The sequence below is a fragment of the Schistocerca nitens genome, chromosome 5 (assembly GCF_023898315.1).
Source record: "Schistocerca nitens isolate TAMUIC-IGC-003100 chromosome 5, iqSchNite1.1, whole genome shotgun sequence".
Lineage (NCBI taxonomy): Eukaryota > Metazoa > Arthropoda > Insecta > Orthoptera > Acrididae > Schistocerca > Schistocerca nitens.
This window is the reverse complement of record NC_064618.1, coordinates 520,299,488-520,319,070: the sequence shown is the minus strand read 5'-3', so window position 1 is coordinate 520,319,070 and position 19,583 is coordinate 520,299,488. Positions and strand designations below refer to the sequence as shown.

Below are 19,583 nucleotides of genomic sequence, written 5' to 3'. Positions count from 1 at the left end.
GTAATTTTTGGATTAACATTTCTTACTTCCTCCAGTAATCCTACAGTGTTGCCAAAGCACCTTCAGTAGCCCAAAAAAAAATACTAGAATAATTATGAGACAGCAAAATTCTTAGCACTGCCAATATATGCATAAAAAAGAATGAGAAAATTATCTTGTTTTTCAGAACGATAGTTCCTTCCATGGGGAGGAAAGAGGGATAGGATAGGGAAAGGTTAGAAAAATTTTGTGTGGTTTTAGGGCGCACAACGTCAACGGTCATTAGCGCCCAGACTACTTTAGGAATGCACCGCGAGTCACAAGTTTAAAACAGCAACAAAACGGAGAACACGATGAAAGACATACTGACAGGCATAGGATTAAAAAAGAAAACAGCATAATCAAATGTCCTTTGAGAGGGTTGTCAAATTGATAAAAGGAAGAACGCGAGCAGCTGCTCGTGGGTCATCCGCTAAAATGGCTTCTACAGTACATGGCAGGCCAATATCGAGACGTAGGGTGTTAAAATTCGGACACGACGTTAAAATGTGGCGGACCGTCAGCAATTGCCCACATGGGCAGAACGGCGCCGGCGCAGCCGTCAGCAGATGGCGATGGCTGAACCGGCAGTGGCCAATTCGCAACCGGGCCAAAACTACCTCCTCCCGCCGAGAAGGGCGTGAGGAGGACGTCCAAGCCACGGGTAGAGCTTTCAAGGCCCGAAGCTTGTTGTCTGAAAGTGCAGCCCAATCGGCATGCCACAGCGAGACAGTGCGCCGACAAATTACCCTGCTACAATCTGACGAAGGGACACCACAAGAAGCTGTCCGAGGCTGGAGGACCGCAGCCTTGGCCGCGGCATCTGCAGCTTCGTTCCCAGGGATACCGACATGGCCAGGAATCAACATAAAGCTAACCGGAGAACCGACGTCCACCAGCTGCTGAAGAGAGCGTTGGATCCGGTGCACGAAAGGGTGAACCGGGTACGGATCACCGAGGCTCTGGATAGCGCTCAGGGAATCGGAGCAGATGACATATGCAGAATGTCGGTGGCGGCAGATGTAAAGGACAGCCTGGTAGAGGGCAAAGAGCTCAGCTGTGAAGACCGAACAATGGCCATGGAGCCGATATTGAAAACTTTGTGCCCCGACAATAAAAGAACACCCGACCCCGTCATTGGTCTTAGAGCCATCTGTATAAATGAAGGTCGTATTAATGAACTTCGAATGAAGTTCGACAAAACGGGAGTGGTAGACTGAATCGGGGGTAACCTCCTTCGGGAGTGAGCAGAGGTCAAGGTGGACGCGAACCTGAGCCTGGAGCCAAGGTGGCGTGTGGCTCTCGCCCACTCGAAAGGTGGCAGGGAGTGAAAAATGAAGGTGTTGAAGGAGGCGACGAAAGCGAACTCCAGGGGGTAGCAGGGCGGAGACATACAACCCGTATTGACTGTCGAGAGAGTCGTCAAAAAAGGAACGATAAGATGGGTGGTCAGGCATTGCCAGTAGCCGACAGGCATACCGACAAAGCAGTATATTGCGCCGGTAGGTGAGTGGCAACTCACCAGCGTCAGCATGAAGACTCTCGACGGGACTTGTATAAAACGCTCCGATCGCAAGTCGTAAACCCCGATGTTGTATGGAGTTGAGGCGGCGTAAGATGGATGGCCGTGCAGAGGAGTATACGAAGCTCCCATAATCCAGCTTGGAGCGGACGATCGACTGATATAGGCGAAGGAGGACGGTTCGATCCGCTCCCCACGACATACCACTGAGAACACGGAGGACATTGAGAGAACGGGTACAACGGGCAGCCAAATAAGACACATGTGGAGACCAACTAAGTTTCCTGTCAAATGTAAGACCTAAAAATTTTGTTGTCTCCACGAATGGGAGAGCAACGGGACCAAGTCGTAAAGACGGTGGGAGAAATTCTTTGTAGCGCCAGAAGTTAATACAGACCGTCTTCTCGGCAGAAAAACGGAAGCCATTGGCGACACTCCACGAGTCAAGACGGTCAAGAGAACGCTGAAGACAGCGCTCCAGGAAACACGTACGCTGCGCGCTGCAATAGATGGTAAAATCGTCCACGAAAAGGGAGCCTGATACATCAGCTGGGAGGCAATCCATTATTGGATTGATCGCTATGGCGAAGAGAGCGACGCTCAAAACTGAGCCCTGTGGTACCCCATTCTCCTGGCGAAAGGTGTCTGACAGGACAGAACCCACACGTACCCTGAACTGTCGATCCATTAAAAAGGAACGAATAAAAAGAGGGAGGCGACCGCGAAGACCCCATGTATGCATGGTGCGGAGAATGCCCGCCCTCCAACAGGTGTCGTAAGCCTTCTCCAAATCAAAGAACACAGCCGCGGTCGGGCGCTTCCGCAAGAAGTTATTCATAATGAAGGTCGACAAGGTAACCAGATGGTCAACAGCAGATCGGCGCCTACGAAATCCACATTGTACATTGGTAAGTAGGCGTCGAGACTCGAGCAGCCAAACCAATCGAGAGTTAACCATTCGCTCCATCACTTTACAGACACAGCTGGTAAGCGAGATGGGTCTATAACTGGAGGGCAAGTGCTTGTCCTTCCCCGGCTTAGGAATCGGGACAACAATAGACTCGCGCCAGCATGCGGGAACATGTCCCTCAATCCAGATGCGATTGTAAGTACGAAGAAGAAAACCTTTACCCGCAGGAGAAAGGTTCTTCAGCATCTGAATATGAATAGAATCAGGCCCTGGAGCGGAGGACCGTGATCGGCCAAGTGCGGTTTCGAGTTCCCGCATGGTGAATGGGGCATTATAACTTTCACGATTCGAGGAGCGGAAGTTAGGTGGCCTAGCCTCCTCTGCCTGTTTGCGGGGGAGGAAGGCAGGGTGGTAATGAGCGGAGCTCGAAACCTCTGCGAAAAAGCGGCCGAAGGCATTGGAGACAGCCTCAGGGGCCACAAGGACGTCATTCGCGACCGTCAAGCCAGAAACTGGTGAGTGGACCTTAGTGCCAGATAGCCGGCGCAGGCTACCCCAGACAACAGAAGAAGGAGTAAAACTGTTGAAGGTGCTTGTGAAAGCAGCCCAGCTGGCTTTCTTGCTTTCTTTAATAATACGACGACACTGTGCACGTAATCGTTTATAATTGACACAATTCGCCACTGTAGGGTGGCGGTTAAAGGCGCGTAAAGCACGTCGACGAGCACGTAGAGCGTCTCTACATGCTGCGGTCCACCAGGGGACCGGTACGCGACGTGGAGAAGAAGTAGGGTGAGGGATGGAATATTCAGCAGCAGAGAGAATGACTTCCGTGAGGTGTGCGACCTGACTATCGCAGCTTGGGAATGTTTGATCCTGAAAGGTCGCCCTTGAAGAGAAGAGCCCCCAGTCTGCTTTGGAGATGTTCCAACTAGATGAGCACGGAGAGGGGGTATGCTGCAGGAGATGGATAACACACGGGAAGTGGTCGCTCGAACATGTATCAGAAAGAGCATACCACTCGAACCGGCGTGCAAGTTGGGGAGTACATATAGAGAGATCTAAATGGGAATAGGTGTGAGATGTATCCGAAAGAAAAGTAGGGGCGCCAGTATTGAGGCAGACGAGATTGAGCTGGTTGAAAAGGTCTGCTAACAGGGAGCCCCTCGGGCAGGATGCTGGAGAGCCCCAAAGGGGATGGTGGGCATTGAAGTCTCCAGTTAACAAAAATGGTGCAGGTAGCTGAGCAATAAGTTGCATCATGTCTGCCCTGGTAACGGCAGACGACGATGGAGTGTAAACGGTACAAATGGAAAATGTAAAAGTGGGGAGAGTAATGCGGATGGCAACTGCCTGCAGGCCGGTGTGCAACGTGATGGGATCGTAGTAAATATCATCCCGGACCAGCAACATAACCCCTCCATGAGCTGGGATACCTACCACAGGGGGTAGGTCAAAACGCACAGAGGTGTAGTGTGCCAAGGCAATTTGATCGCATGGGCGTAGCTTCGTTTCCTGGAGGGCTACGACGAGCGGACGGTGCAAGCGGAGCAGCAACTTCAAGTCCTCTCCGTTGGAGCGAATGCTGCGAATATTCCAGTGAATAAGTGCCATCGTAAGAAAAGAAAAAGGAAGATGAAAGAAGGGGTCACCTCGAAGGCCGCTGAGGGCCTGGCTTCGAGCGAGCACTGCCGCCGCTATCAGTAGGCGGACAGTCATCGTCCATTGGGTCTATAGGTTCATCGGCCATCTTGGGAAGATGGCCGGGAGGGGGAGCTTCCTCCGCCGGTGAACGGCCAGATGTTCGGCTACCAGCAGTGCGGCCAGGCGAAAGGGATGACGGCCTGGGGCGGCAACCGCTGGGTGGCGCAGGAGAAGAAATGCGCCGTGGCGGAGAAGGAGAACTGTGCTTCCTATTAGCCTTCATGGATGGTCGTTTGGTGGAAGTACCGGACGAAGGCTGGGAGGTCGAGGTACGTAGGAAGTCTGCACGGGACGGTTCCTTCTTGAAGGCCCGTGCATCTGACTTCTGGGTCTTCGTCTTAGCAGAAGCTGATGAAGGGGCTGGTGTCTGTGGGGTGATGGGACGAAGAGGAGACGTCGACCGCGCGATCTTAGCACTGGCCGAACGGACGACCGTGGTGCTGAAGGTCAGATCGCAGGTCTGGGTTGCCACCTCCCTGGTAGTCCGAGGAGAGGCGAGGACAGTACTGTATTTCCCCGCTGGGAGCAGCGTGGGCTTCCTACTAGCCAATAGCTTGCGAGCAGCCGAGGTGGACACTTTCTCTTTGACCCGAATTTCCTGGATACAGCGTTCTTCCTTATAGACAGGACAGTCGCGGGAGGATGCAGCATGGTCACCCTGACAGTTCACACAACGAGGAGACGGAGGTGGACAGTCACCCTCATGGGCATCCCTGCCACAAGTGACACATTTAGCCGCATTGGAACAAGATTGGCGAGTGTGATTGAAACGCTGACACTGGTAGCAGCGCATAGGTGTCGGGACATAGGGGCGAACAGAAATAACCTCGTAGCCCGCTTTGATGCGCGATGGCAGCTGAACACTATCGAAGGTGAAAAAAAGTGTCCGGGTCGGTACAAGGTCATTGTTGACCTTTTTCATGACCCTATGGACAGCCGTCACGCCCTGCTCAGCGAGGAAAGATTGAATCTCCTCGTCAGTCAAACCGTCGAGGGATCTAGTGTAGACCACACCACGAGACGAATTCAAAGTTCGGTGAGCCTCCACCCGGACAGGGAATGTGTACAGGAGTGTGGCCCGAAGCAGTTTTTGTGCCTGAAAGGCGCTCTCAGTTTCGAGTAATAAGGTACCGTTACGCAACCTGGTACAGGATTTGACAGATCCGGCTATGGCATCGACGCCCTTCTGGATAACGAAAGGGTTGACAGAGGAAAAATCCTTTCCGTCCTCAGATCGAGAAACGACGAGGAACTGTGGGGCAGGCGGTAGTACTTTTGTCACTGGTAGCTGGTCACGTTTCCGTTTTTGGGCAGAAGTCGAGAGAGATGGAGTGAAATCCATTGCGGAGAAATCCCCCATGATTGCCAGCGTCTCCGATGGCGCGCTCCTTCCTTGTGGGGACCCTCTCAGAGGGCACTCCCGCCTTAGGTGAATGTTTACACCTCAGGTCACACCTCCCGAGAAACAGACGGAGGGACCAATCGGCATGGTCAGAAGGTATCAGCTCAGGCAATCACCCCTCCCCAGGCCTGGCCTTTACCAGGGGGTACGCGCGTGCCTTACATGTCTACCCAGGGCGGGGAATTACGCGTTACCCCGTCACCGGCTACGCGTGCGAACGCGTGGGTCGGCCTTCAGGCGCGCACAGGGAGGAAGGAAGAAGAGGAAAAAGGAGAGAGAGAGAGAGAGAGAGAGAGAGAGAGAGAGAGAGAGGACAGTGTCTCAAACGCCGAGGCGGAGACCAGAGAAGGCAAGGAGAAGAAGGCAATGAGAAGGCAAGGAGAAGAAGGCAAGGAGAAGAAGGCAATGAGAAGGCAAGGAGAAGAAGGCAATGAGAAGGCAAGGAGATTATGCAGGGGAAAGAGTAAGGAAGACAGTGAGGTGGAGAAGAGCAAAGAAAGGAACCAACCAAAGAAAGGAAGAAAGAAACGAGAAGTGAAAAGCAAAATGACCGCAAATAGAGGTCGTGGAACCGTCCGTCTCCGGACGCAGGCGCTAACTACCCCTTTGAGGGGGAGGGACTCCTTTTAGTCGCCTCTTACGACAGGCAGGAATACCTCGGGCCTATTCTTACCCCGGACCCGCAGGGGGAAAGGTTAGAATGGAAGCACAGGCCCCTCTGATTCCAGTATGAGTGAGTGTGTACAGTGATTTCAGTGTTAGTTTCACTTAAGTGTTATTTAATCCTCCAGGTATGCAAGAACAAGTTTATGTAGCCCTGAAAAATAATCCAATAACTCATCAAAATAACTTTAGTTTTGTTGCTTTTGTGATCAATAGTCATACAATGTGGCAACTCTATGGTCCCAAACATTTCAGTTATTTAAGTTGTCCTTAAATCCGAAAACTGCCATTGAGGGAACGGTGAAGTTGGATACCAATCCTGATGGATTGAAAAATATTAATCTCTTTGTGATTGTGATATCAAAAGAACCACACTGCTTGAAAAGTGTAAAAACATTGCTCATGAACTACTGTGTAAATCACAAAGCACGGTTTCAGAACTTTTTGAATAGTAGTTGCATAGCCTTTTTGCATAAACAGATGCCTATAACAGGAAAATTCTCCTCTTGGCACACTGAAGCCACACACGTTTTAAAAATGTAAATCTATGAAACTTGCAGCAACAATCTTTGTCACCCAACTCTAAAATCTAAGTTGAAGTAGCCCGTGGATTTTGGTACTGTTCATACTTTCAAGATTATAACTGCAAAACACGTTTGTGCAGCAGGCATTAAGTTTGATGGAGATTGAGTACTTTAAAGTACGAGGGTCATTCAGAACGTAAATAACATTTTGTTTTGATTTGTGATGTGTTCCCTACCACCATCGCTGCCGACCGACCACTGACCTTGGTACTCATCCTCTTCAGTTTGGCAGCAGCTATGATGTAATACAGCTGCTTACTGCTTAGCTCTGCAACTTTAAAATATGTGACTAAACTGGTGATCCCGCAAAGGGTGAGGTGTGCACTGTTATTCACTTTTAAACACGCAAAAAGTCTGACCCATTGAAATTTATAGACAGATAACTGAGAGTTACGGTAATTTGATGAATTAAGTGTCAGTTAGGAAGTAGTGTATTATGTTTAATGGCAGACAGAAGAATGTTCACAATCAAGATTTCTCGAGACAGCCTTCAGTGATGACTGATTGACTCAAAGCCAGGATTGAAACAAAAATCCAAGAATGCAGGCATTTCACAATTAGTGGACTGCACTCTTGCTTTCCAGAAATTTCAAAAAGTGTCTTGTACAAGATTGTTAGTGCAGATCTTGACTTTAAAAAAGTGTGTGCCAGATGGATTCCTTCCTTTGCCAAAACCGAATGAATGGCAGCTGCAAGAACATTTTTCAGTTGCTAAGAAAAGGTTGGTGGTGAATTTTTGAATCACATTTTCACTGGTGATGAGACTGGGATTCATATTTCACCCCACAAACAAAGCGCCAATCAACAGAATGGCATCATTTGCAATGCCCAATGAAACTGAAAAAAGTAAAACTAATTTTGAGCACAAGAAGGATTATGGCTGTGGTGTTTTGGGATTCTATGGGTGTCCTGATCATCGACCACAACCTAGAGGTGAGACCATAAATGCAGCGACATACTGTCAAATGCTTCAATACCTTTGCCTTGCCATTAAAAATAAAAGGCTCGGAGTACTAATGATTGGAGTCGTTATCTTTCACAATAATGCATACTCACAAGCAGTGGAAGGGTCACAGGACTTGCTTCAGTGGTTTTGGTGGGAAAGGTTTCAACATCTGCCACAAAGTCCGTACTTAGTAGCTCCTGTGATTATCACTTATTCCCCAAATGGAAAGACTGTTTTTAAGTGGACAACACTACAGAAATGGTGATTAACTTAAAGAAGCTGTTAATCAGTGGTTCAACAACTTGGCGGCAACTGAGTATGCAGAAGGCATAGCAAAGCTGGTAAAACAATAGGACAAGTGCCTAAATTTGCATGGTGATTATACAGAAAATTAGCTAGGGTATCAAATTTTTGTTTAATTATATCAAATAAAATTTTTTGTAGAAAAAAAATTCTTTACTGTCCAAATGGCCCACGTATAATTTCTATGCTCTACATTACATAGCAAATAGAGACGTTTCTCTTCTCCCCCTCCTCCAGCAGGAATCTACTGATTTCATTATTAATATTTATATTATTCCTCATCTAGTCCTAAAATATCAGGGATTACATCAGTGCTATATCAATATTATTGAGAACCACTCTAGTGATAAAACTACTGTAATTGGTTTGACCTGCCATTTCTGAAGCATCTTCTTGTGTATACCACTATTTCCTATTTGACAATGCTAATTTGCTATGATGCAGAATGAATACACACACCATGTCATTGTGTGCTTTATACCACTGTATAACCTAGTGGCACAATGCAATTGACACAAACCTTAAATGGAGCTCAAGAAATGAGTACAAAAAGTTATTAATGTTTCACAGTGTGTACCATATATCTTACGTGGACATATATTACACTGCATGCATGAATTTACATTTCAAACAATGGAACGAGTAAAGATAACTGCTCATCCTTTACTTGAGCCATTAAGTAGTATACAAGAACATGAAAAAATAAATAAATAAAAATAGTTTTTTGGAACTTGTAGCTTAGCTTTCAGACAATGCCTTTCCTCAAAGCTAAAAAATGAACAGTCTCATACATATGCATGAAACAGTCACATGGCACTGTGGCCCAACTAGGGCATGGGGCTACAGCATCAGAACGTGTGTCTGGTTGTTTGAGGATATGTTAGTCCTGAAGGTCATAGTCCAAGAGCTAAATTACTAGTTCCTAGTCCTGGTACATGCCTGCCCTGCGACTTGCTTATACACAGAAAAGTTCTTGTTAATCTTTTTCTATTCAACCCAAGACTTTTAAGTACTGATCTGACATTTAATATATAACTAGAGAAAAAGCATGAACTTTTAGAGTGTTTCCAATATTTACCTGAGAAAACTGTATCTGTTTCAGCGAAAATATTCCATTTTGATCAACATCGGACACCCAAACTTCTTTTTCACTCATATCTGTATCGTCATAATCCTGGTTAAAAAGGAAGAAATAATCAGACAAACTGTGCCACTTTCAAATAACAACTTAGAGAGTAAAATGAAAACAAATTATACAGCCTCATTACCCCAGATCTTTTAGTGTGAGTTTTGATGTGTTTGGTTAAATGGTCACTCCTCATGAACTTCTTATTGCATTCTGGGCACTGGAACCTTTTTTCTCCTGTATGCGTTCGTCTGTGCCTCTGTGAAGAAAACAAATGAGCAACTGATTGACAAATTAAATATATAAAATAAGCTAAGAGCCTAACCAGTATCACGTTAGTATTGACATACCCAGTGCTTAATTTTTCTTTTTTTTTTTTTCTTTTTTTTTTTTTTGGGGGGGGGGGGGGGAGGTTAAGTTCCAGTACTGTGTTATTCCAGGAAGTGCTTTTGAAATTTAGACTTCTTTCAATGTTATTTTAATGCATTTCTGAGAATTTTAAAAGTGTGCATGCATCTGTTTTACATTGCTGCAACAACAGCAGCAGTTCTATTGTAGCACATCTCAAAATCTATGGTTCTGATTTTTTTCGTCACAGTTACCAGTAGGGAGTATCTATCCACATTGTATCAAATCAAGCACTGGACATACCTAATGTCAATGATTTCTTGTTCCACACTGATGAAATAACATTTAAAGTGCAATTAAAGAACTGCAAATTAAAAGACTTCTATCAAAATGAACATATTTTTGTGTATGTATCACACAGCGGAAACTCTAGTAGGAGTATCAACAATGTAGGAAAAGGCAGATTGCTACTTACCACAAAGAAGACACGTCTAAGTTGCAGACAGGCTCACAGGCGAGTGTCTTTTAATTGTGCCTGTCTGCAACTTGATGTTTCTTCTTTTTGAAGAGTAGCAATCTGTCGTTTCCTAAGTTGTTTTTGTGTACATAATTATATATGAGGAAGGCGGAGCCCTTTTTTTCTTTAACAAATGAACAAATGTTTTTCATAACATTAATCCTTACAGAATGAGTTACTGAAGGGGAATATGGACTATGCTGAATTTTCTTCATGCATAACTGAGCATTGGAGATGGACTCAAGCTTAGCACACTTCTTCACATGCTGACTAGAAGCTTCAATTACGTCTGCAGGAAAGAGCATGACCATGGAAGCAAGGACCAGGGTTCAAGTCCCAGTCTTGCATGCCATTTTAATCTGTAAGAAAGTTTAATTACAGTGTGCTCTTCACGGCAGTGTGAAAGATCAATCTAGAAATTAGCACTTAGTGGCTAAACACCTTCTCTACAATATCATTGCCCCACTGAGACACTAGTCAAGTAGATGTACAGAAGCGAGGCACTGGCATAAAGAAGCTTTATGACAGATCGTTACTTGATGCTGGATCGCTCAACAGGGAAGGTCATTGTCACAGAATGCAAAGGCCTAAGATCAAGCAGTGATTCAATACACAGTGTACTATAAAAAATTTGCTCGCCACGTGGCAGCAGGAGAACACATCTATATACAAAGGTTTTAGACATGCGAGCTTTTGGAGCCAGTGGCTCCTTCTTCCATCAGAAGGGTTGAAGGGTAAAGAAAAGGGGTGAAGGAAAAGGGCCTGAGAGGCTTAGGTAAAGGGTAGAATTCAAAGAAGTCACCCAGAACCCCATCTCAGGGGAGACTTATGAGAAGGGATGAGAAGAAAAAAATTGATTATTGTCACTGACACCTTAATGTGGAGGCCTCATACAGTGCAAAAGTTGAAATCCTAATTCAAAATTTGTTACTGCCAGATGCAATTTTGTAATACTTATCACACGTCAAATCAAGACTGCGTATTGTAATTTGTACAGAGCACTTGTGAAAGCAGAAATGACACTTACATTACAAGATATTGTAACCTTCACTGCTCACAATGTGTGTGAGTTTGCAAATACTCATTTGAAGTATGCACACTGAGAGCACAACACAACATTCACCGTTTATGGCTACTACATATTAGACAAATGTCAGATTATAAATATGTAAATCTGTTTATAGTGTAAATATAATAGAGGGTAACATTCCACGCAGGAAAAATACATCTAAAAACAAAGATGATGTGACTTACCATACGAAAGTGCTGGCAGGTCGATAGACACACAAACAAACACAATCATACACACAAAATTCTAGCTTTCGCAACCAACGGTTGCTTCATCAGGAAAGAGGGAAGGGAAAGACGAAAGGATGTGGGTTTTAAGGGAGAGGGTAAGGAGTCATTCCAATCCCGGGAGCAGAAAGACTTACCTTAGGGGGAAAAAAGCACAGGTATACACTCGCACACGCACCCATATCCAACCACACATACACAGACACAAGCAGACATTTGTAAAGGCAAAGAGATTCGGCCGAATCAGTATTTCTACCCTGGAATTCCTTAAAGTCAATGAATGATCTTTTGTGAGATTTCATCAATTCAGCTGTGTTTTTTTTTCCCCCCAATGATTGATTTAACACGAACTGGAAGTTTATTTTATAGTTTTATGTTTGAATAATGTACTCCTTTCTGCACCATGCTGAGGATTGTTTTTTAATATCTTCGTGAAGATCTTGTTTACTTCTTGCACCATGATCACAATATTCACGATCTGTTCTGTAAATTGTATGATTATTGTTCACAAAGTACATTAGTGAAAAAAATGTACCGGCATGGCATGGTGAGGATCCGCAGTTGTTTGAATAAATTTCTGCAAGAGCAACTGGGGTACACTGTACCCATGATTCTGATTACTCTCTTCTGTGCAATAACGACTTTATTTGCTCATGACTGATTTCCCCAGAACACAAATTAAAAGGTTAAGAAAACTGACGAAGCCTATTCCATGTAACAATGCTGAATGACGAATAAAGAATCTGAACAATGCCATAAGTCACAAGAGAATAGAAATATTAAAAGTATGCTGTTTTGATTGTTTCTAAGCCACCGCCCCGCCCCCCCCCCCACCCCCCACCAGTGAACCATGGACCTTGCCGTTGGTGGGAAGGCTTGTGTGCCTCAACGATACAGATAGCCATACCGTAGGTGGTGAAACCACAACAGAGGGGTATCTGTTGAGAGGCCAGACAAATGTGTGGTTCCTGAAGAGGGGCAGCAGCCTTTTCAGTAGTTGCAGGGGCAACAGTCTGGATAATTGACTGATCTGGCCTTGTAACACTAACCAAAACGGCCTTGCTGTGCTGGTACTGCGAACGGCTGAAAGCAAGGGGAAACTACAGCTGTAATGTTTCCCGAGGGCATGCAGCTTTACTGTATGATTAAATGATGATGGCGTCCTCTTGGCTAAAATATTCCGGAGGTAAAATAGTCCCCCATTCGGATCTCTGGGCGGGGACAACTCAAGAGGACGTCGTTATCAGGAAAAAGAAAACTGGCGTCCTACGGATCGGAGCGAGGAATGTCAGATCCCTTAATTGGGCAGGTAGGTTAGAAAATTTTAAAAGGGAAATGGATAGATTAAAGTTAGATATAGTGGGAATTAGTGAAGTTCGGTGGCAGGAGGAACAAGACTTTTGGTCAGGTGAATACAGGGTTATAAATACAAAATCAAATAGGGGTAATGCAGGAGTAGGTTTAATAATGAATAAAAAAATAGGAGTGCAGGTAAGCTACTACAAACAGCATAGTGAACGCATTGTTGTGGCCAAGATAGACACGAAGCCCATACCTACTACAGTAGTACAAGTTTATATGCCAACTAGCTCTGCAGATGACGAAGAAATTGATGCAATGTATGATGAAATAAAAGAAATTATTCAGGTATTGAAAGGAGACAAAAATTTAATAGTCATGGGTGACTGGAATTCGACAGTAGGAAAAGGAAGAGAAGGAAATGTAGGAGGTGATTATGGATTGGGGCTAAGAAATGAAAGAGGAAGCCACCTGGTAGAATTTTGCACAGAGCATAACTTAATCATAGCTAACACTTGGTTCAAGAATCATGAAAGAAGGTTGTATACATGGAAGAACCCTGGAGATACTGGTAGGTTTCAGATAAATTATATAATGGTAAGACAGAGATTTAGGAACCAGATTTTAAATTGTAAGAAATTTCCAGGGGCAGATGTGGACTCTGACCACAATCTATTGGTTATGAACTGTAGGTTAAATCTGAAGAAACTGCAAAAAGGTGGGAATGTAAGGAGATGGGACCTGGATTAACTGGCTAAACCAGAGGTTGTACAGAGTTTCAGGGAGAGCATAAGGGAACAATTGACAGGAATGGGGGAAAGAAATACAGTAGAAGAAGAATGGGTAGCTTTGAGGAATGAAATAGTGAAGGCAGCAGAGGATCAAGTAGGTAAAAAGACGAGGGCTAACAGAAATCCTTGGGTAACAGACGATATACTGAATTTAATTGATGAAAGGAGAAAAGAGAAAAATGCAGTAAGTGAAGCAGGCAAAAAGGAATACAAACATCTCAAAAATGAGATCGACAGGAAGTGCAAAATGGCTAAGCAGGGATGGCTAGAGGACAAATGTAAGAATGTAGAGGCTTATCTCGCTAGGGGTAAGATAGATACTGCCTACAGGAAAATTAAAGAGACCTTTGGAGAAAAGAGAACCACTTGCATGAATATCAAGAGCTCAGATGGAAACCCAGTTCTAAGCAAAGAAGGGAAAGCAGATAGGTGGATGGAGTATATAGAAGGTCTATACATCTACATCTACATCTACATCTATACTCCGCGAGCCACCTTACGGTGTGTGGCGGAGGGTACTTATTGTACCACTATCTGATCCCCCCTTCCCTGTTCCATTCACGAATTGTGCGTGGGAAGAACGACTGCTTGTAAGTCTCCGTATTTGCTCTAATTTCTCGAATCTTTTCGTTGTGATCATTACGCGAGATATATGTGGGCGGTAGTAATATGTTGCCCATCTCTTCCCGGAATGTGCTCTCTCGTAATTTCGATAATAAACCTCTCCGTATTGCGTAACGCCTTTCTTGAAGTGTCCGCCACTGGAGCTTGTTCAGCATCTCCGTAACGCTCTCGCGCTGATTAAATGTCCCCATGACGAATCGCGCTGCTTTTCGCTGGATCATGTCTATCTCTTCTATTAATCCAACCTGGTAAGGGTCCCATACTGATGAGCAATACTCAAGAATCGGACGAACAAGCGTTTTGTAAGCTACTTCTTTCGTCGATGAGTCACATTTTCTTAGAATTCTTCCTATGAATCTCAACCTGGCGCCTGCTTTTCCCACTATTTGTTTTATGTGATCATTCCACTTCAGATCGCTCCGGATAGTAACTCCTAAGTATTTTACGGTCGTTACCGCTTCCAATGATTTACCACCTATGGCATAATCGTACTGGAATGGGTTTCTGCCCCTATGTATGCGCATTATATTACATTTATCTACGTTTAGGGAAAGCTGCCAGCTGTCGCACCATTCATTAATCCTCTGCAGGTCTTCCTGGAGTACGTACGAGTCTTCTGATGTTGCTACTTTCTTGTAGACAACCGTGTCATCTGCAAATAGCCTCACGGAGCTACCGATGTTGTCAACTAAGTCATTTATGTATATTGTAAACAATAAAGGTCCTATCACGCTTCCTTGCGGTACTCCCGAAATTACCTCTACATCTGCAGATTTTGAACCGTTAAGAATGACATGTTGTGTTCTTTCTTCTAGGAAATCCTGAATCCAATCACAAACCTGGTCCGATATTCCGTAAGCTCGTATTTTTTTCACTAAACGTAAGTGCGGAACCGTATCAAATGCCTTCCTGAAGTCCAGGAATACGGCATCAATCTGCTCGCCAATGTCTACGGCACTGTGAATTTCTTGGACAAATAGGGCGAGCTGAGTTTCACATGATCTCTGTTTGCGGAATCCATGTTGGTTATGATGAAGGAGATTTGTATTATCTAAGAACGTCATAATACGAGAACATAAAACGTGTTCCATTATTCTACAACAGATTGACGTAAGCGAAATAGGCCTATAATTATTCGCATCTGATTTATGACCCTTCTTGAAAATGGGAACGACCTGCGCTTTCTTCCAGTCGCTAGGTACTTTACGTTCTTCCAGAGATCTACGATAAATTGCTGATAGAAAGGGGGCAAGTTCTTTAGCATAATCACTGTAGAATCTTACGGGTATCTCGTCTGGTCCGGATGCTTTTCCGCTACTAAGTGATAGCAGTTGTTTTTCAATTCCGATATCGTTTATTTCAATATTTTCCATTTTGGCGTCCGTGCGACGGCTGAAGTCAGGGACCGTGTTACGATTTTCCGCAGTGAAACAGTTTCGGAACACTGAATTCAGTATTTCTGCCTTTCTTCGGTCGTCCTCTGTTTCGGTGCCATCGTGCTCAACGAGTGACTGAATAGGGGATTTAGATCCGCTTACCGATTTTACATATGACCAAAACTTTTTAGGGTTCTTGTTTAGATTGTTTGCCAATGTTTTATGTTCGAATTCGTTGAATGCTTCTCTCATTGCTCTCTTTTCGCTCTTTTTCGCTTCGTTCAGCTTTTCCTTATCAGCTATGATTCGACTACTCTTAAACCTATGATGAAGCTTTCTTTGTTTCCGTAGTACCTTTCGTACATGATTGTTATACCACGGTGGATCTTTCCCCTCGCTTTGGACCTTAGTCGGTACGAACTTATCTAAGGCGTACTGGACGATGTTTCTGAATTTTTTCCATTTTTGTTCCACATCCTCTTCCTCAGAAATGAACGTTTGATGGTGGTCACTCAGATATTCTGCGATTTGTGCCCTATCACTCTTGTTAAGAAAATATATTTTCCTTCCTTTCTTGGCATTTCTTATTATACTTGTAGTCATTGATGCAACCACTAACTTATGATCACTGATACCCTCTTCTACATTCACGGAGTCGAAAAGTTCCGGTCTATTTGTTGCTATGAGGTCTAAAACGTTAGCTTCACGAGTTGGTTCTCTAACTATCTGCTCGAAGTAATTCTCGGACAAGGCAGTCAGGATAATGTCACAAGAGTCTCTGTCCCTGGCTCCAGTTCTGATTGTGTGACTATCCCATTCTATACCTGGTAGATTGAAGTCTCCCCCTATTACAATAGTATGATCACGAAACTTCTTCACGACGTTCTGCAGGTTCTCTCTGAGGCGCTCAACTACTACGGTTGCTGATGCAGGTGGTCTATAGAAGCATCCGACTATCATATCTGACCCACCTTTGATACTTAACTTAACCCAGATTATTTCACATTCGCATTCGCTAATAACTTCACTGGATATTACTGAATTCTTTACTGCTATAAATACTCCTCCACCATTGGCGTTTATCCTATCCTTGCGGTATATATTCCATTCTGTGTCTAGGATTTCGTTACTGTTCACTTCCGGTTTTAACCAACTTTCCGTTCCTAATACTATATGCGCACTATTTCCTTCAATAAGCGATACTAATTCAGGAACCTTGCCCTGGATACTCCTGCAGTTTACCAATATTACGTTAACTTTTCCTGTTTTTGGTCTCTGAGGACGGACGTTCTTTATCAACGATGCTGATGTTCTCTCTGGTAAGCCGTCAGGTATTTTATCGTTTCGCCCAAGGGGGGGTCCCTCTAACCTGTTCTTGACAACAATATTATGGAAATGGAAGAGGAAGTAGATGAAGATGAAATGGGAGATATGATAATGCGTGAAGAGTTTGACAGAGCACTGAAAGATCTAAGTCGAAACAAGGCCCCGGGGGTAGACAACATTCCATTAGAACTACTGACAGCCTTGGGAGAGCCAGTCCTGACAAAACTCTACCATCTGGTGAGGAAGATGTATGAGACAGGTGAAATTCCCTCAGACTTCAAGAAGAATATAATAATTCCAATCCCAAAGAAAGCAGGTGTCGACAGATGTGAAAATTACTGAACTAACTGCAAAATACTAACGCGAATTCTTTACACACGAATGGAAAAACTGGTAGAAGCCGACCTCGGGGAAGATCAGTTTGGATTCCGTAGAAATGTTGGGACTTGTGAGGCAATACTGATCCTACGACTTATCTTAGACAAAAGATTAAGGAAAGGCAAACCTACGTTTCTAGCATTTGTAGACTTAGAGAAAGCTTTCGACCATGTTGACTGGAATACTCTTTCAAATTCTGAAGGTGGCAGGGGTAAAATACAGGGATCGAAAGGCTATTTACAATTTGTACAGAAGGCAGATGGCAGTTATAAGAGTTGAGGGGCATGAATAGGAAGAAGTGGTTGGGAAGGGAATGAGACAGGGTTGTAGCCTCTCCCCGATGCTATTCAATCTGTATATTGAGCAAGCAGTAAAGGAAACAAAAGAAAAGTTCGGAGTAGGTATTAAAATCCATGGAGAAGAAATAAAAACTTTGAGGTTCGCCGATGACATTGTAATTCTGTCAGAGACAGCAAAGGACTTAGAAGAGCAGTTGAACAGAATGGACAGTGTCTTGAAAGGAGGATATAAGATGAACATCAACAAAAGCAAAACAAGGATCATGGAATGTAGTCGAATTAAGTCGGGCGATGCTGAGGGAATTAGATTAGGAAATGAGACACTTAAAGTAGTAAAGGAGTTTTGTTATTTGGGGAGCAAAATAAATGATGCCGGTCGAAGTAGAGAGGATAAAAATGTAGACTGGCAATGGCAAGAAAGCATTTCTGAAGAAGAGAAATTTGTTAACATCGAGTATAGATTTAAGTGTCAGGAAGTTGTTTCTGAAAGTATTTGTATGGCGTGTAGCCATGTATGGAAGTAAAACATGGACGATAAATAGTTTAGACAAGAAGAGAATAGAAGCTTTCGAAATGTGGTGCTACAGAAGAATGCTGAAGATTAGATGGGTAGATCACGTAACTAATGAGGAGGTATTGAATAGAATTGGGGAGAAGAGGAGTTTGTGGCACAACTTGACCAGAAGAAGGGATTGGTTGGTAGGGCATGTTCTGAGGCATCAAGGGATCACCAATTTAGTACTGGAGGGCAGCGTGGTGGGTAAAAATCGTAGAGGGAGACCAAGAGATGATTACACTAAGCAGATTCAAAAGGATGTAGGTTGCAGTAGGTACTGGGAGATGAAGAAGCTTGCACAGGATGGAGTAGCATGGAGAGCTGCATCAAACCAGTCTCAGGACTGAAGACCACAACAACAACAACAACAACAACAACAACAACAAGTCACAAACAGATGACTGCAAAAAAAATAATTTATTGACAAATAGGGGAAAAGAGCAATCTGAGTATTATACATTACAGGTAAAGTGTGTTTTTATTCTCATATCGTGTTAGTTAAAACAAATAATTATACTCAATTTTCAGATTGTAGGAATGCATCCAAAGGAATAAATGTTCAGCAATGATCACACACATTAATCCCACAATTTTGCATTCCACAATTATAGTTGTTGCTAAATAGTAACTACTTGGGGATTTGACATAAATGTAAAGAGACAATGGATAACATACTCTCATTAGAGATGCACGAAAGATGTTTGCACATGTAAAGAGTATTGTCCATTCCAAAGTTTTCATTTAATGCAGTATGTTTATCAGAGGAAACCTCCCACCTAGATCCCAAATTTATAAGTAACTAACTAAATAATAAGTAACATTCATTAATCCATCACAGAGGATATTCTGGAACACAAACCTTTGTGTGGTGCATATTTCAACCATTTGTATTTTAACAATCTTCAACAAATTAAATCTTTAGGAAAAAAATTAAAATGGGAGTAAACAACCTGTATGAAATTAAGTTGGCTTACTTTTCCTTAATTAGGTTATATTTATTAGTCTAATATGGTCAGCTAATTTTGGCATCTATAGCCACTATTAAGTAATTAATATGCACAGATGTGCGAGCAGTTGCTACATTTCTGCACAGTTATCGAAGTACCTGTAGTTTGAATCTTTGATACTTTTTTATAAATTACTTGTACATACATATCACTTGAGAATGGCCACAAAGGTGAAGATGCTGACTGTGGTACACTAATAAATGCATTCTAATTAAGGAAAAATCATTTAATATTTTTAAAAATAAATTCAAACATCATTAAAGCATAAACAAACAAACCTGGAGCTCATCTGAGCGTGTAAATCTCTTCCCACAGAATACCCAGTTACATATGAAAGGTCGCTCTCCAGTATGCCACCTTAAATGTGCTCTAAGGTGTGACGTTTTCCCATACACTTTATTGCACCCAGGTATATGGCAGATATGTTGCTTCTTACGTTCTGCATTTCTGTAACAGCAAATAGAAAAGTGGAAAACTAGTTCATGTTACTAAATTATGATTAATGTTGTGTGTTGCATGTAAAATTAACTGCAGACACTATTAAACATGTTTTTTAGATATTCATCACTATTCAGCAATATGGGAAAA

General features: G+C 43.5%; 1 protein-coding gene across 2 annotated transcripts in view; it reads right to left on the bottom strand.

Annotated features, from left to right (window-relative positions):
- The window catches only part of LOC126260182 (transcription factor Sp4-like), a 96,278-nt gene that overhangs the window by 5,864 nt on the left and 70,831 nt on the right, over positions 1-19,583 (bottom strand). For both annotated transcript variants that reach the window (XM_049957451.1, XM_049957452.1), the window contains exons 9-11: positions 19,274-19,442; positions 9,321-9,437; positions 9,131-9,226 (exon numbers count right to left, since the gene is read on the bottom strand). In XM_049957451.1, coding sequence (XP_049813408.1) covers positions 9,131-9,226; positions 9,321-9,437; positions 19,274-19,442 — 382 coding nt within the window. The remainder of the gene's footprint in view (positions 1-9,130; positions 9,227-9,320; positions 9,438-19,273; positions 19,443-19,583) is intronic.